General features: G+C 36.1%; 3 protein-coding genes across 4 annotated transcripts; all 3 read right to left on the bottom strand.

The window, feature by feature from the left end:
• Positions 1-679: 679 nt before the first annotated feature.
• Positions 680-1,511, bottom strand: LOC122277451. Its single transcript, XM_043087425.1, has one exon. The coding sequence runs from the start codon at positions 1,220-1,222 to the stop codon at positions 860-862; it is 363 nt and encodes a 120-aa protein (XP_042943359.1). The 5' UTR covers positions 1,223-1,511; the 3' UTR covers positions 680-859.
• A 4,878-nt stretch (positions 1,512-6,389) lies between these two features.
• On the bottom strand, positions 6,390-11,165 carry LOC122277402 (UNC93-like protein 3). Its single transcript, XM_043087373.1, has 10 exons — positions 10,750-11,165; positions 10,316-10,479; positions 9,719-9,782; positions 9,505-9,618; positions 9,349-9,393; positions 8,326-8,576; positions 8,116-8,206; positions 7,450-7,562; positions 7,226-7,349; positions 6,390-6,895 (listed from the first exon to the last, which is right to left on the bottom strand). The coding sequence occupies exons 1-10, from the start codon at positions 10,909-10,911 to the stop codon at positions 6,713-6,715; spliced, it is 1,311 nt and encodes a 436-aa protein (XP_042943307.1). The 5' UTR covers positions 10,912-11,165; the 3' UTR covers positions 6,390-6,712.
• A 2,602-nt stretch (positions 11,166-13,767) lies between these two features.
• Positions 13,768-25,401, bottom strand: LOC122275633 (eukaryotic translation initiation factor 3 subunit A-like). 2 transcript variants are annotated; one of them, XM_043084772.1, is made up of 15 exons: positions 25,264-25,401; positions 25,038-25,179; positions 23,797-23,874; positions 22,259-22,740; positions 21,244-21,459; positions 20,737-21,105; positions 20,608-20,637; positions 19,730-19,957; positions 19,464-19,625; positions 16,446-16,667; positions 16,135-16,341; positions 15,851-16,057; positions 15,537-15,617; positions 14,847-15,048; positions 13,768-14,538 (listed from the first exon to the last, which is right to left on the bottom strand). In XM_043084772.1, the coding sequence occupies exons 3-15, from the start codon at positions 23,840-23,842 to the stop codon at positions 14,102-14,104; spliced, it is 2,889 nt and encodes a 962-aa protein (XP_042940706.1). In that variant the 5' UTR covers positions 23,843-23,874; positions 25,038-25,179; positions 25,264-25,401; the 3' UTR covers positions 13,768-14,101. The 2 variants fall into 2 exon arrangements, with proteins under 2 accessions (XP_042940706.1, XP_042940705.1); XM_043084771.1 differs by having other exon boundaries at positions 25,038-25,393.
• Between the last annotated feature and the right edge of the window lie 205 nt (positions 25,402-25,606).

Here is a 25,606-nt window from a genome sequence, read left to right as displayed (position 1 = left end):
AAAATTAAGGCCTTGTTTGGAGTTAGGTTAGGAGTCTTAAAAATTTCTTAAATAGTTTTAAAAGCTTTTTAATAAAAAAAATTAAATTGTTTGAGAATTACATATTAAAGTATATTTTACTCTCAAATAAGTTAAAAAGTATATTTTAAAAAAAATTAAGCATATTTTTAATACTTTTATTCAAACGTTCTTTTTCTGATAATCTAGAATGTAGTTTCAATTTAAAAAAAAAAAAAAAAAAACTGGTAATAGGCAAAAATGTTCATACAATTTTAAAAATAATTACAACTTTTAAACTTTTAAGGATATAATGATAATCTTTAAAAAAATTAAATGATAGTCATTTCTACTTTAGAAATTATTTTTTAAATTTATTTCTAAACAAATATAATATTTTGAAAGTGCTTATTAGGATTACTAAAAGGTAAATAATATTTTAATAATAAAACTTATTAATTAAATTATTAGTTATAAACTCTAAAGTTATAAATTATATTTCTTACTTTAATCTCAAATGTGTACTAAAATCTTAGATTACTTAATTATTTTTTTTTAATTATTTTTTTTTTAATAAATCACATGATATCAAAAAGGTAAAGTGAGTGATATAAATTAAGAAGCGGTAGCGTTTAGAGCCAATTTGAAAGTAAGATGATATCAAAAATTTTCACACAAAATATAATAAACAATTTAACCTTTTTAAATCTCAATACAACTTTTTCAAATCTTAAAATAATAAAAATATTCTAAACTTTTATCTCAAATTCAAAATTTCCATTTACTTCCCAACTTCCCCCTAACCTTTTACAATAAGCAGTATATTTATGAATCAAATTGCAAAGTATCAAAACTTTTAATACTAATGGGTTTCATCGTCATCCCAAACGAACGTTGCCCGGACCAAGCAAGCAGACGCAGCCACGACCACCGCTGCAAAGACCGGAGGAACGATGAAATCAATCTTAGACCTGCTGAACAGGTTGGCCGGTAAGCACAGGGTCTCTCCCGGCACATCCAACGGCATTCTTACGGATCCGTCCGTCTCGCACGCTGTCGAGAAAAAAGAGGACGAAGATATTGCAGACACGAAGGCAACCTCCGGCGCGAACGACGCCACTGCCACCACCACGGTGAGGATAGCTGTCCAGGTGGCAGCATAGACGAGGAATGGCCACCGAGAAGAGGAAGTCAGGTGGGTGAATATGGCGGTAAAAAGAAACATATTATCGGCTTTACGTTTGAATGGTGAGATAGAGATCCGAAAAATGGCGGAGTTCCGTATACATACATATATGGATCGAGGTGATGCGATGGACCTAATTCACAACTGCTTTTGGAAAATTGGGAGTTTAGGTGGGAAGGAGAGATTCTGTGTGTTGACCGGTGAGGTTTAGAGGTGAGAGAGCGTTTGCGTAGGGGTGGGTGTGCGTGTAGGTTCGGTTAGAAAAGAAAGCGACTCCATTGACGAGGAGGAAAGCTCCAAGTTTTGTGGGGTTTTAATGATGTGAAGTCCAGCTATGCTTCAACCATCTTTGCGTTGAAACTTAGTAAAATAAATAGAATTCTTCAGTGTATATCACGCCGTAATATCTTATAAATAACATTTAAATTTTAAAATTTTCATTTTAAATCAAATTTTGTCATATAAATATTTTATTAGATGTACTATTTACTGATTTATAAATAGAATTTTTTAAATAAATATTTTTTTATGATAATTGTGATAGATATATCCACATCAATTATACATATTATACTTGGATAGTGGGGTCTCCGTGACTTATCTGGTTCTAAGTCTAAAGACTCATCTTTGTTGGAATTGGACTGGGGGTAGCTTGTCTTGGAGACTTGGCCTTACTCGGCAGCAAGTCTAAGAACTCAACTTTAGTGCAAATTTTAGTGACTCATCTTTGTGGTTGATATACAGTTATAGGTGTGCTGTTGCAAACAACTAAAAATAAAACATATACTCTAAAAAATATATATAGTAGTGTGAATAAGGATCATTCCCACATAGAGGGTAGTGTCTAGTCTAGTTTTATGCTATGTGAACAAGGATGGGGGGTTTGAGTTTAACGAGAATAATTTCAAGAAGAACAACTAAGGAGTCTTACCCTGTTGTGAGTCTAGAGACTCGTCTTTGTTGCGATTAGACAGTGGGTTGGCTAGTTTCAGAGACTTGGCCTTACCCCGCAGCGAGTCTAAGCCTAACTATGGAGGTTGCAAGCTCCGCGTCGCGGCAATCTACGGTATCTATATCAACCTTCTCTAGTCTGTCCATGTCCAGTCCCTACTATGATCCTGACACATCACCTATCATTTGAGGATGATAGTAGTTGGGACTATTACGGTGAGATTTAATCTCAGTTTTAAAACTATATTCTTAATTAATTTTTACTATTTGTGTTAAGAGTGTAATACTATTCATGTCTTTCTAACTAACATTTTTTATATAATATTTTATTGTGATGTCAACCGATTGAAAAATTATTTATTATTTTTATATATTTACTTATCATTGATTTTCATATTACAAAATAAAAATGGTAACCTATGACCATGTTGATGGGATGGCCGAGGTTTGTCTTTTGTCTGTCGCTCCTTCTTTTGGTTGTATTTGTTGTCATTCAGGCGTTGATGAATTCGGTTGGGCGATGGTAGGATCAAAATCTATGATTGGTATTGAAAGGATTTTTCAAAATTTTAAGTCCTTTTGAGAGGTTGGTGCATGTAGAGGGCAATTTTGTTGCAAGAAAACGAGAGTTGTAGTTGGCATAAAAATTTAATTTTAAGTACTTTTATCATCATTAAACTTTTATTTTGTTTTATTTTGCATCCTCAAGTATTGTTGCTACGACTTCCAACTGTGGAGAGTCTTGCAACAGGGAGTATTGGTCTAAGGTTGTTGAGTGTAACAATACTCCATAACAGATTTTTTTAGTATATTATATGAAATCACTAATTATTCCAAAAATCTTAAATTGAGAGGAAGTTTAAATTTTTAGCATTTAAATTATACTCTCTAACACTCTACCCTTAAGACAATGCATAATATATGTATTTAGACCCAAAGACCCTCGTTCTCTCTCCAAGCAAAAACACCTCACATCATCGTTTCTGTATAAGCTCCACCCTCCCTCCCTCTGTCTAGCCTTCTCTGGCCCTATCCATAGTTTTTTTTCCATTTTCTCTAGCTTTCTATCCATAGCACCGAAATGTGCCAATTTGTTGTCCATCGGCCACCAAAGACAGCCACGCGCCCCACCATCAGATTCTCCAGTCACCAATCTATTAGATAACAAAAGAAAACTAACCAAAAGAGTGGCGCGTGTGTCTCATATGCAACTCATACCGCACATGAGATTCAAGAGCTGCCGCACCAGGGGAGGCATGTTGCCACCATGCGCAACGCCATTAGGGTTAGTGGCCTCGGATCTTTTAGATTCGACCTTTACTTTACTACCATAGGTGGCATGTGTGCCACACACGCCTCCACAATCAGTGACGGTCTCTCGCCAACAATTCGAGTCATTTTCCGGTTGCTATATTTCTATGTTACTGTTTTTTCTAACCTATGATCAAGATAAAGTGGTCATAGAAGTCTACTTTAGCCAGTCCAACCTAGCAAAATTCAGCACACATTTCACTACGACTTCTAGCCGTAGTCTTATAGTTTGTTTATCAGACTAAGTTAAAACCGTTTCAAGCAACTTTCTCTTGTGCGAAATGGGTGGGAGACAAACTTTTAGTTCTAGATTACTCTTTTTTTATTTCACTTGTATTGTATTTGCTGGTTTTGGGAGAATTGTTGGAGACTCCCACCTCCATTAAATCTTGTATTTTGTAACTCCTTAGTTTAACTATGATATGCATACTTGCTTTAAGAAAAAAAAAAAAAAAAACTGTTAATAAGCAAAAATGTTCATACAACTTTAAAAATAATTATAACTTTTAAACTTTCAAAGATATAATTATATAATTATAATCTTTAAAAAAAATTAAATGATAGCCATTTCTACTTTAGAAATTATTTTTTAAATTTATTTCTAAATAAATATAATATTTTGAAAGTGCTTCTTAGGTTTACTAAAAAGTAAATAATATTTTAATAATAGAAATTATTAATTAAATTATTAGTTATAAGCTCTAAAGTTATAAATTATATTTCTTACTTCAATCTCAAACATGCACTAAATTACTAGATTACTTAATTAAATATTTTTTAATAAATCACATAATATCAAAAAGGTAAAGTGGGTGATATAAATTAAGAGCGCAATAGCGTTTAGAGCTGGTTTGGAAGTAAGATGATACAAAAATCTCATCTTATTTTATCTCATCTCATCATTACAATTTTTTCAAATTTTCACACAAAATATAATGAACAATTTAACTTGTTTAAATCTCAATTCAACGTTTTCAAATCCTAAAATAATAATAATATTTTAAACTTTTATCTCAAACTCAGAATTCTCATTTACTTCCCAACTTTCCCTTAATCTTTAACAATAAGTAGTATATTTATGAATCAAATTGCAAAGTATCAAAACTTTTAGAACTAATGGGTTTCATCGTCATCCCAAACGCACGTTGCCTGGACCAAGCAAGCAGACGCAACCAGGACCACTGCCGCAAAGACCGGAGGAACGATGAATTCAATCTTAAACCTGCTGAACAAGTTGGCCGGTAAGCACAAGGTCTCTCCCGGCACATCCAACGGCACTCTTATGGATCGGTCAGTCTCACACGCTGTCGAGAAAGAAGAGGACGAAGATATTGCAGACGCGAAGGCAACCTCCGGCGTGAACGATGCCACTGCCACCACCACGATGAGGATAGTTGTCCAGGTGGCAACATAGACGAGGAATGGCCACCTAGAAGAGGAAGTGGCCTCTTCTCGTTTCGGTATAAACACATCCCATCATCGTTTCAGTATAAACTCCTCTCCTCCGGCCAAAGGGGGCCCTCGCGTTTTGGGGGGGGGGGGGGTGGAGAGTCAGCTCCCCCCTCCCTCCCCCTATCTAGCCTTTGCTAGCCCTATCCATAGTTTTTTTTTTTTTCCCATTTTCTCTAGCTTTCTATCCATGGCATCGAAATGTGCCGATTTGCTGTCCATCGGCCACCAAAGACAGCCACGTGCGGGTTCACTTGTATAAAAACAAGTGCATAAAATCAATCATCTTGACTCGATCACCACTCTGATACCATAATAAATCATTGTTTATGTCGAAAGCAAAGAATTTTTTATTAGTTTCCTATGACCCTATAACGGGGAATAGTATCAGGTGCCAGGGGCACGGCACATGTATACAAGAACAAGTATTGTTTGATCATCTATAAGGGATGCTTAAAGAATGAAATGAGATGATAAATATGTGAATAGTTATGAAATAATTTGTACAAAGTTGTGAAATGGTTTGAATTATGATGTTTTATAAGACTATGGGAAATGGGATAGAAAATGTTAAATAAAAATATTATAAAATTAAAATATTATTAGAATATAATTTCTTAATATAACTTTTTATTTTGAGATTTGAAAAAATTGAATTATTTTTAGAAAAGCTACTAGCCGGATGGGTGAAATATCCTGTTTTGCCCCCACGAATGAAGAGCTAACATGTATAGACAGTAGCAAACTAAACAATAAACTCACATGCAGAGAGTCTCTCTAATTTCTTCAGAAATACCGCAGCCCGATCTCTCTCTCTGCCCCGTGTAGCCCAGCCCCCCCCCCCCCCCCCCAAAAAAAAAAAAAAAAACCTTTCTCTATGTAATCCGAGTGATACCAAACTCTCTTCCTAGCTGGAATTTGCAATGTTGATGTTTTTCTAGTGGCGTTCCCAAACCAGGTGGATGGGAAGTCACAACAGAGGAGAGGGCGTGAGAGAGAGAAGAGAAAGGGAAAATGGGAGAGGGCAATGGGAGAGAGAAAATAGGAGAGGAGAAAGAGGAGAGGGCGCAGCGGCATGGGGAGAGAAGAGAGAATTGCGGAGAGCTGCAATTCACCTAACTCGCACACACCATAAGACACATAAATCGGATGTGTTGAAATTCTATGGACTGGTATAAAGTGGAAAATAACACCCTACATTTGAAGCTTTTCTCAATTGTTTTTTGTGTTTTGTTTGGAGATTTGGAAAAGTTGTAATGATAAGATGAAAATGTTGAAAATTTGAAATTGAAAAATGTAGTTTGAGTGGTGTTTGGATGTTGAGATGCGATGAGATGAAACCATCTCAACATTCAAACAACCCCTTAGACAATCATTTATGATCTCAGTATATATTCACCATCCTATTCCCAAGTGATTCCAACACTCTGGATCTAAACTTATCAGTGTAGCCCAAGCCATGGGATATACACGTTTCTATGTATGTTAGCAAGTTGAGATTCACATCAGAAGGATTTGATTTAAATCAATTCTCCCCACAATGGGTGGCCCAACAACTTTAACCATGATAAGTACTTCATTATCTATCTCCACCAGCTTTTTTCCTAAATTGAAAATAGAGATTGGTGTACAGAATTTCACCCTAAAGTCATTATGAATCAAGGCACTTGTGCATATAATGCTGCCAAACTTTTTATTGCCTTGAAGCATATGCACATTTCACAAAAATAGTTTGTGCTAATATATATATTACTGGCACTTCCAACAGAGCACATTGGCATATATGACAGAGAACGATCATTCTGAGCAACATTGGTTTCAAGAACGAGAGGAGAATGCTTTCTCTACCTTGAGAGTTAATAACAGAAATACCGAATACGAAAGGCCAAGTGCAACAAGCATAACCAGCAGCATTACCTTCAATGAGATGTACGGACTCAGGAAAAATACAACTGCAGTGGATGCACTCTGCCACACCTTGAGCTGTGCAAATGCTCCTTCCTGTTTCCAAGAGCAGCACATGCAATTAAGAATCAGTTTGTTTTGGCAATATAGATAGAAAAGCACAAGCAAATTGAAACTGTGCATAAATTGTCAGTGATATAGAGTTTTGACTTCACGGGAATAAAATGATAACAACATGAGCCGGAGACCTGGAACAGGTAAATAAAATCACAAAGAAACATGAGGTACATGCAGTCATGATGCGAGTTCATCAGTACTAGTTTGCCCTTGGGGTTGTCCATGAAGAATACCAAGATACAAATATCCCATTGCATTTTAAATAGAAAAGGCATGTATTAATATGTTCTACTAGTAGAAAAATGGTACCATATCATGCTTGAACAGTATCCCGAGCAAAGCATTAAGCTGCGTATTAAATACTCCATCGCCAATGCCCAATATGGCAGCCATGAGAAGTGGGTACACAATGCCAAGTACTCCACTTGTTAACCTGAATGAGAAGATGGCAGAATAAGCATGGCTTCAACTATATCATTACAACAAAAAAGTTCAGTTTTGAAGAAAATGTAGTACAATAAAATGCCTCCTACCTGTATATTAGCAGAATCCAGAGGAATACAATAGCCTGAATAACAGCTCCACCAGAAACTATCAAAGTGATCGATGTGAGACCAGATGTAAGTCGACCAGCTGTTAGCGAACACTGGGATAGATTCCAAGAAGTTTAGAATAAATCCAAATGATCCATTTAAGAAATATATAACATACACAATTCTGCACTTCCAGCATGGAGTATGATAACTTCTATCACCACTCCAACACCAGAATTGAGCCTTTGCATACAATACTAAAAAAACTTTAGTTTGCTTTCAGAGGTTATCTTTGACAATAGTAACATTGGTGGTTTGTTGTAATAACAGGATTAGACGAGAAGTTAAAATTCAGATGCAGCAAAATGCACAAGACATAGGCTCTAATCCTTTGCCACTGCAACTGAGGCATTAAAAAGAACGTGAGGTACCATGCATTGAAGTCATAATATCTAAAGGAGATAGAGAAGATAGAAGGATTTTTCTTCTCATTCTTTCATTGTGGCAAAGGGCTGGTGCAATTAAAACCCTACACTTACATTTGAGTTTTCAACGAGTACAATAGGGAAAGCTGTCATAATATGACAAATATAAAATCGACGGACGATTTCAGTTGTACTATATTACAAGATAAGGAACCATTCATTTCTACATTCTCATACTTACTATTGCATCAAAAGCACCATACAACGCCATTGCACCACCCACACCAGACACACCGAGTGCTGGAGTTACAATTTCCTTGGTAAACTCAGCCCTAAGATTATTCACAATCCACGTTAAAAGTCAGAAAGGAAAATGAGAACTTGGAAAGATGTAAAGTGAGGCAGGGATGGCAGCAAGAAAGTATCCATCATGAGCTAATCCAGTAATTACCATACAAATGCTTGTTGTAGTCCTGAATATGCAATAAGAGGGATGACCAATAGCATCCGTATGTCAAAAAAAAGACTGACTACTGACTTTAAAAGAGAAACCACAGTAGAATACAAGCCGACAGAATGATCTGGTGACCCATCCTCTCCATTATTATTCCTTTTTGTTAAGAAGCACATAAGTATGGTACCTAAGGTCATACTGCCAAGGAACACAACATACAACAAAGTTGTGTTACTGGTACTTCCCTCCTGCAGTGTTGTAAAAGAAGTGAGATCCATGAGATTGAACGAAAAAGTCAGACTGTAAAGTACAAATTAGACATGCTATGCATATGCTACTAAATATCACATAGACTAAAAAATTGCTGCTTTGAAGATCAGGAGCACTCTTAGATGGGCTTAGAAGCTCCTTTTTTCACACCTTATTTCTTTGGGCTTCTATTATTGTACTCAATTGATCTAGCTAGCATAACTTTCTTGTATCATTTTCTAGCTCCTAACTTGTAACTAGGAGTTCTCTTTCATATACTCCCACTGTAATTGGGCAATGCCAATTTACTTGATTCAATAATATTTTATTTTACTTGTCAAAAAAATATATATATATATAATTCTAATATAGGAAAAAATTAAAATAATGAAAGATGAAAAAATTTTCAACAATCTAACATTAAAGTATATCAACTAATAATCTGCCATGCTATCATTGGATACAGTGCACCAAAATAGCTTACATCTGTGATTATGTATTTATTTACATGGTCCTCCAATATTTAATCAGCTAGTCTATGACTAGTCCAATATTCCACATAATCATTTATTTTATGTACCTTATGGAAAACTAAATTCTCTATATTTCAAGTTTTTTGATACATTTAATAAGTTTTTTAATACATTTAATACCGTCTATATCTGATTGAAAAAAGAAAAATGGATGAGTAATGAAAAATACTATAGAGGCTGGTCGATGAGAAGTGAAATGGGTTCAAAAGTCAAATTCAACCATGAGAACAATGTGTACCGTTCCATCTCCCAAGACTGCAAGAGAGATAAGATTTCCAATGAACTGCAGAAATGTAGGAAAGTTCACATCAGCAAGTTAGAAGTAACTAATAAAAACTTTACTCTTAACAAAACAACGCAAAATTAGACTTGCTAGAAAGACCAATTGGTTCACCTGGTGACTTGCAAACATTCCCCAAAATTCTCCATTAAATTTACCAATTACCGTTCCTTCATGGACATTGTAATCTCTTGCATGACTGCGGGCAGTGGAAGTGAGATATGTACCCTGATAGGCCATACAAAGGTTTAAAAGGAAATTTGTGGCTCCATCAACTATTGCTTTAATATACAAAGAAACTGAAAAAATATGAAGCATTGACTTTGACCTGCCCAACCCATATAATTGAAGCAGCAAAGCCAAGATACAAAGAAGCTGGAACCATTGTATACCTACAGGAGGAGCAACTCATTTTAGCAATCAATCAATTCTGAGTAACATTCCTAGTTTCATAGTGGAGTAGCAAATCAGAAGTTTGATATCGCAGATTCAGATTAAAAACCCCTAAGAGTTGGCTCAAGTGGTAAGGGTCCTTGGGCTTGGGGGTGTGCTCCCCCCTAGGTCTAAGGTTCAAATCTCCTTAAATGCAAACAATCTCTAGGGGTCATCGGACTGGGGGATTTTTCTCTTAAATTACCCGAGGTGCACTTGCAGAGAAACTCTTACCAAGGGCCTCTGCACCCCTAGGATTAGTCGGGGACGCTGATCGTAGACACACAGGGCTGGTGCCAATAAAAAAAATATATATTCAGATTAAATAAACTAGAGGTTAATTTTTCATTCATATGTGGAACCAATAACATACACCATCTTCATGGCTTTTTAGCCACTACAAGAAGTGTATAGAAAAATACAAGCAGAGGAAATCCAAAGTATTCTCAATTTAATGGTCCAAACATACTAGCACCAGATTAACAGTAATTACCATGTCGGCTTCAAGTTCGCAGCTATGAACAACCAATAACCAGTAGTCCCAAGAACCAAAGCATTCTTTGACCCCAGTCCCCGAACCACCACAGAGGCCACTAATGAGAAAAATGTGAAAGACAAATACAATATCCCAAGCGAAGTCGTACCCAAATCCTCTTCCTGATTTGAAATTCATCTCCAAAACAGTCAAACTCAGCTAAAACATTACCAAATTCAATTAGAAGAGAAAGAAATAGAGCAAATATCGCCATACTAAAACCTTATGGTTTCCCATTCTTTTCAGTTCTCTCATAAACCAAAAAGAGAAAAATAACACAAACAAGAAAATATTTTTTCTTTTCCTCTCCCTGTATTTTCTCAGCCAACCAAACATTGAATAACAAAAACTTAAAATTCAACAATGCAAAACACAGGAAAAGAGAGACTCACGGTGTTGAGGGTACTTTCCAAGTTCTGAACAGCTCCATAGGCAAGAAAGATCAAGAGGAAGGCAGAGCTGAGAATATGAACGTCTCTAGAATGGTTCTGCACTGGGGTTTTGCCCGGCGAATTATCGACAACCAATGGCGATTCTTCGTCGTGGGAGTCCATGGCCTTGGAATTCTCGACCCAATTTTTCGCAGAAGCGCTATAAAAGCTTAGAACTTTGGAAGAGGACTCCAAAAGGGGGTTGCCGGCACATAGGGACTGCCGGCTCAAGAATCAAGCACTACAAGACATATGAAAGAGTTCGGATTTCGATTTGCTGGTGGAATCAATCTCACGATTCAATGCTGACGCCATACATGTGCCGATACGTTTATAAATAGAAACTTCGGAAAACGAAAGAACCAAACAAACAAGAAACGATATCTTATGGTCAATGGGAGTGGGTGACTATTTGGTAGGCAAGACTTCGAATTTTTATAAATAATGTGGAAATTAATTCACTTCAAAGATAAATGGGGAAAATAACAAGGTTTTTTTTTTTTTTTTTTTGAAAAATATTAAATGTACTTAATAAAATTTATAAAAAATTTATTTTTTCATCTGTCAATTATTAATAGATTGAAAATTATAAAATTTGAAATTAAATTTACAAAAATAATAGAATAAATCATATAAGTAAAAGTGTAAGTACATGTAACATTATTTTTAAAAATAAAAGACAAAGCTTTCAATAAAAACACTCGTTTGTCTCTTTACCTTGCAGAGCTTTCATTGCTTGAAATTCATTGTCTCCTAATGATGTGAAATTTCGAGATAGAATGAAAATAACACGTCAATTATATTCTTAAATCACTTAATAATCTTTTGTATCATAGGATATTTAGATTTAGGATTTTTTTAGTCTTTTTTAAATAATCTTGTGGTATGGGTTTGAAAAAGAGAATTATGCATTGATTTTTAAGTCCATCAACATAAACAAAAAACACATGGAAGTTTTATATATTGAAAAAATTTATTTGTGAGTCTTATTTTTTACACACCTAACACTGTTAAAGTGGAGACTTTTCACATCAACTATATTAAAATATTATGGATGTTTTAGTTTTTTAAAGTTATAGGACTCATTATTAGGTCGTCTGTTAACATACTAATTTATGTCTAGCAAAATTTATATATATTACGGCTTTAATTTTTTAAAAAATTATATAAAAGTAATTTTAAAAATAATATATAAATTTTATTTAAAAAAAAAAAAAAAACATATGAGAAAAATCGGACGGCCGCCCACTACAAAAAAAGGTGCTAAACCTCGAGTGCAAGGGAAGTTTGACCAAAACCTTCTTATAAACATCAAGTGCTAAACATCCTGTTTTTTTTTTTTTTTTTTTTTTTTTTTTTTTTAAAAAAATTATTTTAACTAAGTGATTAAGAACTTATTTTTTAAGAGCAGTGCTATATACAGTCCTCTTAGAGGACTGTATTGCAGTTCCAGTAACTAAAATGACTAGGTTGTCCACATTTTTAGGCTTGCAATTACTACTTTACCCCTCTTTCTTCTACAACCTAAAGTTAAATGATAACATTTGACATTCTGTACGAATACTGCTGCACCCCAAACCAAATCTCCATGGATGGAAAAACCACCTCCACCATCAACGGCGTCACATACTCAAGGTTTGTTTTCTTTCCCTTTTCCTCTACCATCAATGGAACATTCTGTTTGTTTTCCTTTCATTTTCCTCAAGTTTTTTTTTTTTTTTTGAGTCTCAAGCTCTACCTCATTCGTTTTTCTTTTCTTTCATTTTGGTCATTTGCAGTTCTTGTTTTCTAGAAAACGAGGAGGGAGATCGATTGCAAGGATAGTAGCCATCCTTTTGCAAACCACTTGCTTGAGTTTCACTCCTATGTGGAAATAAATGAATACTACGTACTAATTAGTGGGACATCAAGAATTAGCAAGGGGATTTACCAGAACCAAACACAAACACATTCTATGATTTTTATATGCATCTGAAGAAGAAATGGGATTTATTCTTATTTGAGGAAGAAGACGACGACGTAGCATACGATGGGGAGAGGCGACAGCCACAGCGACGGGGTGAGGGGGGGCGATTTCATCTAGGCGAGGGGGCGATTTCATCTATGTATGGGGCATTTTGGTTTCCTGTAATGAAACGCAACGTTTTATTTAATAATAAAACACTGCATTTCCTTATACTTGCAACGCACTCCTCATTCGAGGACTGCAATAAGAATTTCTCATTTTTTAATAATATTCTGATTTTTTTCTTTTTTAAAAAATATTTAACAATATTTAAAAAATGATGTAAACAAAAAATAAAAAAACTTAACAGCCGAAAGCTGTGAGCCCCAGCGGATCCCTAACAACACCCAAACATTAGAGGACAAATAAGCCTCATCGGTACGAATAAAAAATCTGTGCTTTTGGCCCAAAGTGTAACGAAGAGAACACAGACAAATTCTAGAATAAAAATAAGGTTCACTCTAGAAAGCACCCAATCTAAGAAATTAGGAAAATGATTTTAGTGACATCTATGATTCTATATTACAACTTACCGACACATGTGAAACCCGGGTTCACAACAATTTTATTAAAAAACTTACAAATTGACGCACATGTCATAGGGGGCTACTCGCATCTCCGGACTGGGGCTGCTGGCTTCGACCCCTCACCACGAGTGGTGGTGGGGGGCGGGGAGAGAGTTAGATTACCCGGCCCCAGCCCGACTTTAGTGCGCGGGTGCCCTCGTCGGCAATGTAAAATATTTTTCTTCAAAATATAAACAAATGACCATATGCATATTATTAATAAAGAGATCAGATATTTTTTGCTGGGGGAAGGAGGGCGCTGCTACTCTTTTCTGTCCTTTTTTTCTCACTGATTTTTGGCAGGCCTGCTGCCTATTTCCATGGGAGTAACATTTGTATTGTCCTCAACATGCAATGAACAAGTTGAGGACCAATTTCATTTCTCAAAAACCAATGCTCCAAAAGGGATTGACAGAACAAAACTCTCGATAAGCATTTTAGATTGTGTCGATTAGACAGTCTGAACAGTTTTGAGGGCCAATTTGAATACTCAAAAACCAGCCACACCGTGAACAAAATCCCGAAGGCATCGAGCACTATGGGAATAAGTGAAATGTTTATTAGGGATAAGAAAATCTAAAAACTCCCAAAATAGTAAACAAACAAAATGAAAACCAATCCCGAAGTCTGGAATAAATAACCAGAGCACATAAGAAGCAATTCCAGTATAGAACCACGCCCACATTCCAGCAGCTAAGAGCCTAACTGCTAAACCCCCAAAGCTCGCTGCTTTAGTTCCAAATCAACGTTCAGATCCACGAGGAGGGTTCCTGGATGATGACCATGTTGATGCGAACCTTGGACCACCACTGGAGAATCTGCGGTCATCACTACGCCACCTATCACCAGCTTGGGGCGTTCGATCATCTTGTCTATTACCACCCCAACGATCAGGTTCGGGAGGTGCAGCTGGCCCTGAGCTCTCTCGCTTGAACCTTGGAACATATTTTCCAGGTGCTGCTGCAGCAGCAGCTGGAGCAGCAGATCCAGACTCTGATGGGCGGGCCACAGCAGGAGGCTCAGAAGCCTTTAAAGGTACCTCTGTGGATTTCCCCAAAAGTGCTTCCCTCCTCTGCCTTTCCTTTTCTTCTAGTTCTCGTTCTCGTTGCCTCTGCTTTTCAGCTATCTCATCCAATTTTGCTTTGCGTTCAGCCTGCTCTTTTCTTATTCTCTCAGCTTCTGAAAGTTCCAAAACCACCAGAACAAACCATTAAAACATATTACAAAAGGCCACCCACTTTTGCACTAAAGAAAGAAATGCAGGATCCAATAATAATGATTTGCATCAGCAAATAACTGGATAGAAAAAAGGTAATTACAACGTCAAAATGGAACAAAGGTAGTTGATGAACTACAGTTGGGTAAGAACATCAATCGTGGTAACTGATGGTGAGGGCGAAGACGCATTTCAATTCTTTTTTTAAGAACTGACTGGGAAAAAAAAAAAAAAAAAAAGAGCCTGGTATGATTTGAACAGAAGTAATTACCTTCACGCTTCCGTGCTTCCTCTTCCTCATGCAATTTTTTCTGCCTCTCTTCTTCTAAACTCAAATAAAACTTCAACTTCCTCATCTTCTCTCTCTCTTGTCTCCTGGACTGCAAGATTTGTGAGACTCTCTCCTCTCTCTCCCTTCTTAATCTGGTATTTTCTTCTTCCCGACAACTGACAACCCTTGCTTGAAATATTTCCTGCACATAAAAACCAAGAATCCATAGCTCTTTAAGGTACAGCCAAAAGCTGCCAAAATGCCATCATTTTGAGACACAATGTTAGCTGTTATAAAACAGAACATGAGTATGCACGATATGCAAATAGAACTCCATCGTGAACTATGGGAGCAGAACAGTATATACATTCTGGAAATCACTTCCAAGACACTATATACATGGATTTTTTTTTTTATTTATTTATCAGTAATCAAGGTATTTTATTCATAAGTGTAGGTAAAGCCCAAGTACATGGAGTATACACTATATACATATATATAAACAATATTTTCAGCTGCCTTCGAATGTCTAAAGCTCTCCCCAGATATGTGATCTTCCTTGTTTTTCTCTTTCATCCATCAGACTAATGCACTCATCAATTTGGCCAACAATTACAAGTTACAACAATAATTAAAATTTCTGACAAGAATTGGACCTAAACCAATCACAAGACCAGACAGGGTACTGACCTTATTGTTCTTAATTCGAGTTAGCCTCTCCTTCTCCTTTAGCTCTGTATCATGGCGCTGCTTGCTAAGCTCAATTTCTTGCTGTAGAGTAGCACGGGACAACCCATAAGCATGGTGAACTTAAAGGGGAGAGTTGTGGGGATGGGGGATGGGAGAGAGACTAAATGGCAAACAAGGATATGATACAGATGAAACTCTACTTCACATACACAAAAGATACAAAATGGAACTTCTCGGAAAAATAGAGGATCTTAAGATATGCAAGAAAGCAATCAGTATAGAGTCTAGACACTATGATAAAATATCAGAAATACCTGTTGCTCACGTTCATGTAAGACCCTTTCCTCCACCAAACGCTGTTGATATGCAGCTTCAACCAGGGGAGCAGCCTCTTCTCTTTTTGCTCTCTCCAAATAATCCATAGTTTTGGCAAGTTTCTGCAATTTCTTTTCCATTTCCTGCCTTTCTCGGAGTTGCTCGCTCAATGTCAACTCCATTACACTTTGCTTCGTCAGTTTTTCCTGTATACAGAAACCATCAATACATTCTGAGCCCATCCAAAAGAGAGAAGAAACAAAACTATTATTCTTCAACTCACTCCCTCAATGGCTGGCTTCTTTCCCTTCCATTTAATACGATGTGAAGCTTCCTGAAGCAAAGCTTGGGCTTCAGCAAGTTCCCGCTCCTCTATTTCTCTACGGATTCTTTCATTCTTCCTCTCCTCATACTCAGAAGCAAGTCTTTTTCTTTCTGCTTCCTCAGTTATCTTCAGTAGTTCAATCCTCTTTGACTCTTCCAGACGTTCCTTCAAAAACGAGAAAGGTTCATTATGAAACAATTTAATCACATAAATGACCATTCAAATATCAAGTTGTAAGGCATATGCCAGAATATTAGTTTACAAAGTACCTTCTCCAGCAGTTTGCGCTCCTCTTCTTCTTTGCGTTTCTCAATGAGGGATTTTCGAGCAAGTAGCCTCTTATGTTCCTTATCCACAATCTCAGCTAAACTGGGAAGCAATTCACCAAGTTTTGAGACATTCCTAGCAGGAGGATAAATCATTGCTCTAGCTTCATTCAAAGTTTCTGCCAGGTTGGTCAAATGACCCCTTAAAATCTCAGACTCGAGACCCTGAAAGACAAAACAGCCAAAAGTAAGCTGCATCCACACTATTAACAATAACAAGCCAACTTCATTTAAGGAGATAAAGAAACAAAAATTTATCTCTTTAAGAGAGGCCCCTAAAAGCCAATTGAAGAACAACGGTCGAATGTTTGTTTCCATTACACTTCTCCCATGACCTTTTAATCTGCTAACTATGCAGTGCACACTACCAAGAGCACACTAGTACCTTAACATGGCATAATGTATACAGCAGTAGATCCATTACCATCACAGCAATATTTCTTTTCTACCTTTGTGTTAAGCTTATCTAGTTTTTCTTGGTGTATGATTCGCTTAGAAAGGATTTTATTCCAGATGGACATGAACAGAAACTTGTGTCAATACAAAATCCAAAAGGGAATTACTAGACCAAAATTAATTGATTAAATAAATAGAATCACTTGTTGTTCAGCTCAATCAAATCCAGGAACGTAGTTCAAATTGCAGCTCAAACACTAATTGAGAAACATGATCAGATTGTAGAACAAATCCTCAACACAGACAAACAGCACAACAGAATAGCTGGTGTAGATCAGCTGAAGATATAGATGCACGGAAATGTAATCTGACTGTTGACAAAATAACTCATGCATGCAAAGCATTGAATTGAACTTCAGTATTTCGGGGTATACCAAACTTGCTGACCTGCCTGACGAATTACTTGATTTTAGCGAAGACCCATCTTGAACCCAAGATTAAGGGCAGGTTAAGAGAGGGTAGAGCTTTTACAAATAACATAAATTCGGATAATTCGAGAAGCAGCCTTTTGGCCTCTTCTCAAAAGATGCCTAAATAAATGCATTAAATAGAGAATGACCTGTGACTCAAGGCATTACATAACACAAACAATAAAATTTACCAGTCTAAATACAACCTTGCAATAGTTTATAACTGCCATAAGGGTAGGTTTGATAAAGTGGGATGAGACACAAAATTCTCATCTCATCTCATTATTATAACTTTTTCAAATGCGCACACAAAATATAACAAACAATTAAACTTTTTCAAATTCCAATACAACTTTTTCAAATCTCAAAACAATAATAATATTAAAAAATAATATTTTAAACTTTCATCTATAACCAAAAATTCTCATCTTACCATCCAAACCTACCCTACAGAAAAACTACTCAAAAGTAAATAACTTTATTTTTTTTATGATGAGGAACCCCAGAGACCATGCAATTCAACATGTATTTTACCTGGTTAAACTAGGGGTGTAACCGGTCCGGAATAGTCCGGTTTGGTTTTGGACAAAATTTAAGACCGAACCAATATGCACCAGTTTTGCATTTTCTAAAACCGATTATGCACCAGTTACCCTCCTAAACCAATACTCTGGTTTTACCGGTTTCCAGTCTGGTTTTCCAGTTTTAATATACTATATTATATATTCTATAATATATATAATATAGTATATTATAGTATTATATACTATAGTGATAATATGTTGTAGTACATTATAATATATAGTGATATAATATTAATATAACTATTAATATGCACTATATAATATTAGTATAACTATTAATACAATAAACTATAGTGATATAAGATTTTGAAATTTAATACTATATTAATTAGTAATTTATAATATAATACAAAACTATTTTATATATAATACAAAACTATTATATGTACAACATAAAAAATTATATATAATTATATAAAAATTATATAATTATATAAAAAATTATAATTATAATTATTTTATAATTATATATAAAATTATATACAATATAAAAAATTAAAATATATATATGAACGGGTCCGATCTAGTTTTAGAAAAAGAAAAATTGGAACCGGACCAATTTTGACCGGTTTTAAGAAAAATAAAACCGGTACCAGGCCGAACCAAACTCGGTACCAAACCAAACCCACAGGTCCGATCTGGCTCACCGTTTTTTAAACCCCTAGGTTAAACCCTGAACTGTTGTAACATGCCCACATTATGACTCAAGTAAATTATCAGCTTTTCACCAATGGAACATGGCCCCCCAAAATTGTTTGCATCCAAAAATTCAAACCTTAGCCTGGGGGAACATACTTCCAAGATCAAGATACTTACCACTTGAGCAGACCCCTAGGGGATGTAAATATCTAATTAGTTCAATCAACAGTAAATATCTAATTAGTTCAATCAACAGTGTTGTTTGTGCAGGATTCCCAACTATGCACTCTTCAACACAAGCTCCCCTCCCCTCCCTCCCCCAAAAAAAAAAGGGAACGTGGTCATACAAGTACTAGCAAATCTATCCAATCCACAATGGTTCTCACAAAATCAGAGTTCCTGAATGAACCTAAACTGCCGGTGAACTACAACAGTAAGTATACCCCCCCGGTACAAGTTCAATCAATTCCTATAAATTTTGTGAAAACATTGGCCTGCATCAATTTTTCCTCAGAGAGTTGTGTTCCAACATTGTTGTCACAATGTGAACATTTTTATGCAACTGGTTGGGGGAGACAACCATAAGCACAAAACTCAAAGGCACAAGTATAGCTTACTGTGGTAATAAAAAAACACCACCCTTCCTATGGTCAATTTTCAAGGCCACAAAATTATGCTTGACAAGTGGGAAAACAACAAATTTTACCCATATTATTGCCTATCAAACATCTTTATCTGTACCATTTCCAGACCAACCTAGCCATGTGGAAAATCCACCATTTCTCTGTCATCGCAAGGAATGGACATTTGTATTCAGCTGGCTGGGGAGATAACCTTAAGCACAGAACTCAAAGTGAAGTGTATAGGCTTACCATATTATCAAAAATAACAACACCCTTCATATGGTCAACTTTCAAGGCCACAAAATTATGCTTGACTGCATCCACGGATATCTTTTCCACAATAGCAAAATCAAAAAATGGGATCATCCTAGATAAACTTTCAATCCTCATTATTTGGTACACCTGGGATACCTGGAAAGTGAGAGCAGCAAATTGATAATCAAGATGAAATGCAAAGATAGCAAAAAATTTATATTTAAAAAATTATAATCATCAAGGCAAAGATAAAAACGCACCTGTTGCAACAATCTCAAGGTAGTAAGCTTCTCCATTGCAGGAACATACTGTGACAATTGCACTTCTGGGACAGAAGGAGCAGACAAAAGCTTGCCCCCAAACTTCGAGATTTTATTTAACACGGGCTGAACTTTTGATGCAAGATCTCGAGGGAAAAAGTCATGTTCCAAAAGATGATAAAGGTCTTTCACTTCTTGAGTCACACAAGACAATACACCTTTGGCCACCTGCAATGATGCAAAGAATAACAAGCTTGATTGAAAATAAAATCATTTGAAAAATAATTGAAAAAATAAATGGAAAAGAGTCAATATCAGTAATTTGCAGACCAAATAACTAAGGACCTCTTCATAATTTTTTTTTGGGGGGGGGGGGGGGGGGGATACACTTAATATCACATCATAATCAAGCATGCTTAAGCGGACATATTAGCAACTGGCATGCCCAACCCACTGAGACAAAAACATCATAAAAAACCAACCCCAAATTGGATCAAGATGCATAAAAGACTGGATAAATATTTCCTTATCAATGTCAGTATGAGTTCTCATTCACCCATTATAATTACAAAATTTCTAAATAACTTTGTGATCAAGAGCTCTATCTACATCCCTATGTAGATCATCAGCCAATGCAAAAGATGAACAGAAAAGATAATATCTTTGAACTTGGCCACAACAAGGGTATTCACCGATTAGGGGTATTAAATAGTCTAATCCACAATGTACAAGCATATATTATTTTTTTTATTGGCAGTGTACAAGCATATATTGTAACACATCCACATCAGAATTTATGCCATATTTACCACAAGCATGAAAATAAATATCAAGAAAGGAACAAATAAAAGCATGGCTTGAAAAAGAAGAATTTTTACCAGTTCAGAGAGAAGGGATGACCTCGAAAGCTGGGAAAAATAAGAAAGGAACAGAAAGCAAGTAGTCAGAACTGTAAAACTGTATGAATAAACTAAAATGAGAAAATCCAGTTGAACAATTGACAGTACCACTTCTTTGCCCTCAAGTTTAGTCTCCAGATTAAATCCAATGAGATTAGCCATCCTCAAATTTCTCTCTTTCTCATTCTCTATATCCAAATGAGATGCACTGCGAGTGTGATCATAAGGGTTTACTGAAAGTGCAGCCAAAAGGACAGAAGATGCTATCAATTGCAAATCCTTCTGGCTCAGGTTCTTATTGAAGCTTTTTTGTAATAAAAAAAGCCTGAACCATGCATAGGCATGATATAGATGGCTAGAAGAAATCCAAAATATTTCCGTTAGCTTAGCATAATAAACAGCCATCAACGATGATTTGGGCGTCTTCTTAACCATGCACATCAGTCCGTGAATATCTTCAATTGATCGAAAGGCTTCCTGCATACATTACACAGAAAATATTTACAAAAGAGATGATTTAGACCATGAAAAATAGGCCAATTGTGTTGAACTACATTGCTTGCACTTAACCTACCTGCATAAATATACATAACAGTAAAAGGAAAAATGATAAACCTGCCAGAGTTCAAGTTCAGTGGCAACTTTTAGCTGCTCAAATCTTGTTTCAACATACAGTTGCAAGCTTTCTGGAGCTGACAGATCAGGTCTGTCCCTCTGGTCTCTATATTTATTGAGATTTGCCAAATGATTCCTTATGATCTCGCACAGCCTCCGAAACTCTGTTGTTCGTTTGTATTGCTTACAAAACTGGAAAGCTCGATGTGCTGTCATCTACATATAACAACTGAAGTTTAATCCACTGCATTTATTGGTTCAGGATGCTGAGTGTACCAACAAGCTATGCAAAAACATATAAATAAAACTAAAAGACGTAATATAAGAGAAGATAAAAATGAGAAAATCAAGTGGTAAAGATACCATGTTCAAACTAATATCCAGCAGATACTTTCTTCCAAAAGGTTTGCATTGGTTGCTTGTCTGACTGCAGCTAGACATACTGGGGCCAAAAAAAAAACCACACTATTTGAAATATCAAATTTCTCTACCCATAAGCCCAAGGGAAAATTGGTGAATTTATCAGGTTTATCAACTACTTTCCCCTTTCTAGAAATTGAATGAACAGAGTTCACTACCAATAATATTATTATGCTACAGCAGCATCCAAAACACATGCATTTTCTTCTCTCTCTTTTTAAGGCAGTCAATCGGGACTCCATGTTTTATCTACATTTTAACCATTTCAATTAATTTTTAAGTGTTATTTGTGCAGTCAATAATACCATCACATTGATTGTAAGATGTAATACGAACAATAATATTACCTTTGTTTACTGAATGAACAATATAATCACCAGGGCCAAACAAGTAATCACATTCCACTTACTGTACCCCAGGCAAAAGAAAAAAACTCATAATTTGAACAGCATAATTCTTAACCCAAAGAATATCATGCAATGGTAATAAATGCAGAAGTAAAATATTTTTATAATATATTCCATATGCAGATGTAAATATAGCAATGCAACACCCAGCAACAAGACTGAACGAAAGAAGGATTCTATTTACGTACCGCATATAGTGCTTCCAATTTTGAGTTGTTTCGTAAGATCTCAAGCACTGTTCTATATGTTTCCCATAAAAACTTAAACCACGGGGTCACACGTTCCCTATCAGATCTATCTTTCCCTTTCTCTCCACTGACATAGCTTAGCATTAAGTCTTCAGGCCTTTTATCTGCTTCTAGATCTTCAACATCAAGAGCTTCTTCTAAGGCTTGTGCCTGGGCGCGAGCTTGTTCGGCTCGCTCAGTTGATAGATGCATGAAGTGCTTGATCACCTCCTCCAAAGAACTAACATTTACTTGCTGACAGATGATACGGTACTGAATGAGTCCATCCTTGGCAAACCGGCCTCTCTTCAAGTCTACACACAGCTCTATATACTTAAACATACTCCTTTCAAGTGGCTTCTGCCATGCTCTGTGTCTCCTTGAGGTGAAAAGGTCATGTAGTGTTTGCAACGCATCTTGCTTCTGTCCAACATTGATCAACTCTGCGTCATGATACCCCAGTGAATCAGTTTCAAAACATAACATATGAGGAAGCCAAAATCCAGAAAAAAATTATGTACATATATCTTCTGTTGTGAAAGGACTAAATCATGTGATAAATGCTTGAAGCCAAAGAATTCAAGCACTATGGAAGAAAGATGCAAAAAATAAAAAAAAATCCAAAACCAATCTCTAGGCATATGACAAGAGAGTGCTGAAGTATCTATTTTCTACAGAAGGAAACCTCTCAACCACTATGGTATTTGGAACTGCATGAAGCAGTGCTTCTAAGCTTCAATCAACATAATAAAGTTCCTCATTCAAGCCAAAAAAATAAATAAATCTTTAAGGGGGGGAATGAGCTCTCATGAATAACACCATATGCAATAAGGTTACTTTTTTTTCCCTAGGCAAGATGAGCTTTATTGCTGATCAAAAATATACACAGGTATCATCAAAGTACATGGAGTATACATCAAATGCATAACAAGAGAGAAAAAATAGACCAAGAATTCTGAAAATTGGAGCTATAAAGACACAGGGTGCTGCCATCCAGTGATAAAGTGAATGTAAAAATAATTTTTTTAGTGTTTTAAAAAAACAATCCCAGAATTCTTCTGAATTATCCTCAAAAATCCAATCATTTTTTTTTCTTCCATGGGCATTGTATCAGACAGCAGAATCATCTTCCACAAGGTCTCAACATCATGGCTCAAAAATTGCATTTTCCAACATGCTACCAGATCTACTACCCACCAAGGCATCACTCATGTTATCCCAACAAGACTAAAAAAAACTGCCCACAATGTGCTAGCCACCTTACAGTGGAGTAAGAGAAGAACCAAAGATTCTATATGGAGTATGAGAAGACCCAAAGATTCCATATTTCTCTTGCACATAAACATTAAGGTGAATATCCTCATTCAATTGACCTTTAAAAATAACAATAGTTTCAAGTAATGAAGCATGCTATGAGATATATGTCAATCAATTTAACACACTAGCTTAGAAGAAGTTACCAACAGACAGTTATAGCAGCATAAATATCTGTCACTTACCTTCCGCTCGTTTCAAAGCATTTTCTGGTTTGGCAAAACTCGCCATATCAATATATTCAACCAACTCAGATTCCTTGCCTGCTCAAAAGATAGGACGGGATATAAAATTAATAAGAGATCTGCACTTTGTAATAAATTAATACATCTCAACCCAAAATCATGGCCAACCAAAGAAAGGGGGAAAAATAAACTGCACTGTTTTACTGTGAGAAAGGAAAGAAATTTTAAGTTGAGAGGCTGAGTTTATACATATTTTATTGGGACCGGGTGTCCAGGAACAGCGTCCCAACTAATCTCGGGGGTACACAAGCCCTCAGCAAGAAGTTTCCCACAAGTACACTTTGGGTAATTCAAGGGAAAAATCCCTCCCATCCGATAGCCCCTAGGAATTGTTTGCACCCAAGAGAATTCAAGCCTTAGACCTGGAGGGAGCATACCACAAAGACCAAGGCCTTTACCACTTGAGCCAACCCCTAGGGGTTGAAAAATATGGAACAAAGTATTCTCAGCATCAACTAAAACACAGAGAACTGGAGATGCGGATGGAGAATACATATGAAGGGGCTGCGGAGGTACTGTCAGAAACCCTTCTATGATATCAGGGGATACAACTATGACAAAAATCACTGAAGTAACGAGACTTATTCAATGTCAAGGAATAAGTTTGCTGTTTGAGAAATTATTGGAGTTGTACGTATTTCTTTTTATTTTATAAAAGCTTCTTTAGCAATATGAACATAAATAAGATTAAGTTGTTAAATATCAGGATGGGATGGTATAAGTTGTTAAATATCAGGATCCTGATATTTAACAACTTAAAATCTTATTTAAGTTCATATTGCCAAAGAAGCTTTTATAAAAGAAAAAGAAATATGTACATGTGCTAAATCCCTCAAGTTTGGACCTGCATATGTGCTAAATTAATGGGCCTAAAACACAAAAATCCCTAAGTAGCATCATACCCTGCATAGCTTGACAAAAATCTTCACACAAACATACAGTAGCAAGTGAGGCATGCAACGGATTAAAACTTTTAAAGTTATGCTAAAAACTTCAATACAAAAGAAAATCATATGCTGAGTAAGATATGATACCCTAACTAACAAAAGGCGAAAGCCACTTCCTCCGATCTACCCAAAAAAAATAAAAACCACTTCCTCAGATCCAAAGTGCATCCAACTTTAAACAAAAACATCTATACAAACCGAGAGAGAGAGAGAGAGAGAGAGAGAGAGAGATACCGTAGGTTTCGAAGTTGAGAGTGAGAGATGGGGCAAACGGCGCCGAAACGAAGGGATGGCAGTGCACGGCTGCAAGCGGCAGACTCGCAGTCGGAAACTCGCAGTGATGGCTAGCGGCTACACTTTTCAGATCAGTTGAGAACTTGAGAGATAGAGATTAGAGATTAGAGAGAAAGGGGCTTCGAGGACTCGAGTGAAATGAGAGGCAGAGAGGGGCTTCCCTTACCTGAATGGGTTTCACTAAAGAGAATAGAGTGATGGCAGCGGCTAGGGTTTCACTACAGAGAATCAGAGATAGAGATTAAGAGAGAAACTGAGAGGGCTTCGAGAATGCGGAAGAAATGAGTGATCGGGGGGGTGGTTTTCAAAACAGCAAAAGCTTCAAACAAGGTCGGGGTGTCTTTCCTCATTTTACACCATCCAATCAAATTAAGACACGTAATAATCTTATGAGCCCTCGTTATTTTTAAAAAACTTTCTTCTCATTTCAATTTAATAATTATAATTTTTTTAAATTCTCATATAAAATAAAATAAATAATTCAATTTTTTCAAATCTCAATATAAAAA

Source organism: Carya illinoinensis, chromosome 9, assembly GCF_018687715.1.
Source record: "Carya illinoinensis cultivar Pawnee chromosome 9, C.illinoinensisPawnee_v1, whole genome shotgun sequence".
NCBI lineage: Eukaryota > Viridiplantae > Streptophyta > Magnoliopsida > Fagales > Juglandaceae > Carya > Carya illinoinensis.
This window is presented reverse-complemented; position numbering and strand designations above follow the sequence as displayed.

Coding starts and splice junctions, on each gene's coding strand:
- LOC122277451 (XM_043087425.1), bottom strand. CDS start 1,222: ATGTTTCTTTTTACCGCCATATTCACCCACCTGACTTCCTCTTCTCGG.
- LOC122277402 (XM_043087373.1), bottom strand. CDS start 10,911: ATGGACTCCCACGACGAAGAATCGCCATTGGTTGTCGATAATTCGCCG. Junction 10,480..10,749: donor TGGAAAGTACCCTCAACACC/GTGAGTCTCTCT, acceptor ATTTCAAATCAG/GAAGAGGATTTGGGTACGAC. Junction 7,563..8,115: donor ATGGTGCTTTTGATGCAATA/GTAAGTATGAGA, acceptor AATCTATCCCAG/TGTTCGCTAACAGCTGGTCG.
- LOC122275633 (XM_043084772.1), bottom strand. CDS start 23,842: ATGGCGAGTTTTGCCAAACCAGAAAATGCTTTGAAACGAGCGGAAG. Junction 15,049..15,536: donor CTCGAATTAAGAACAATAAG/GTCAGTACCCTG, acceptor TTTTATGTGCAG/GAAATATTTCAAGCAAGGGT. Junction 14,539..14,846: donor GGAAGCACGGAAGCGTGAAG/GTAATTACTTCT, acceptor TGGAACTTTCAG/AAGCTGAGAGAATAAGAAAA.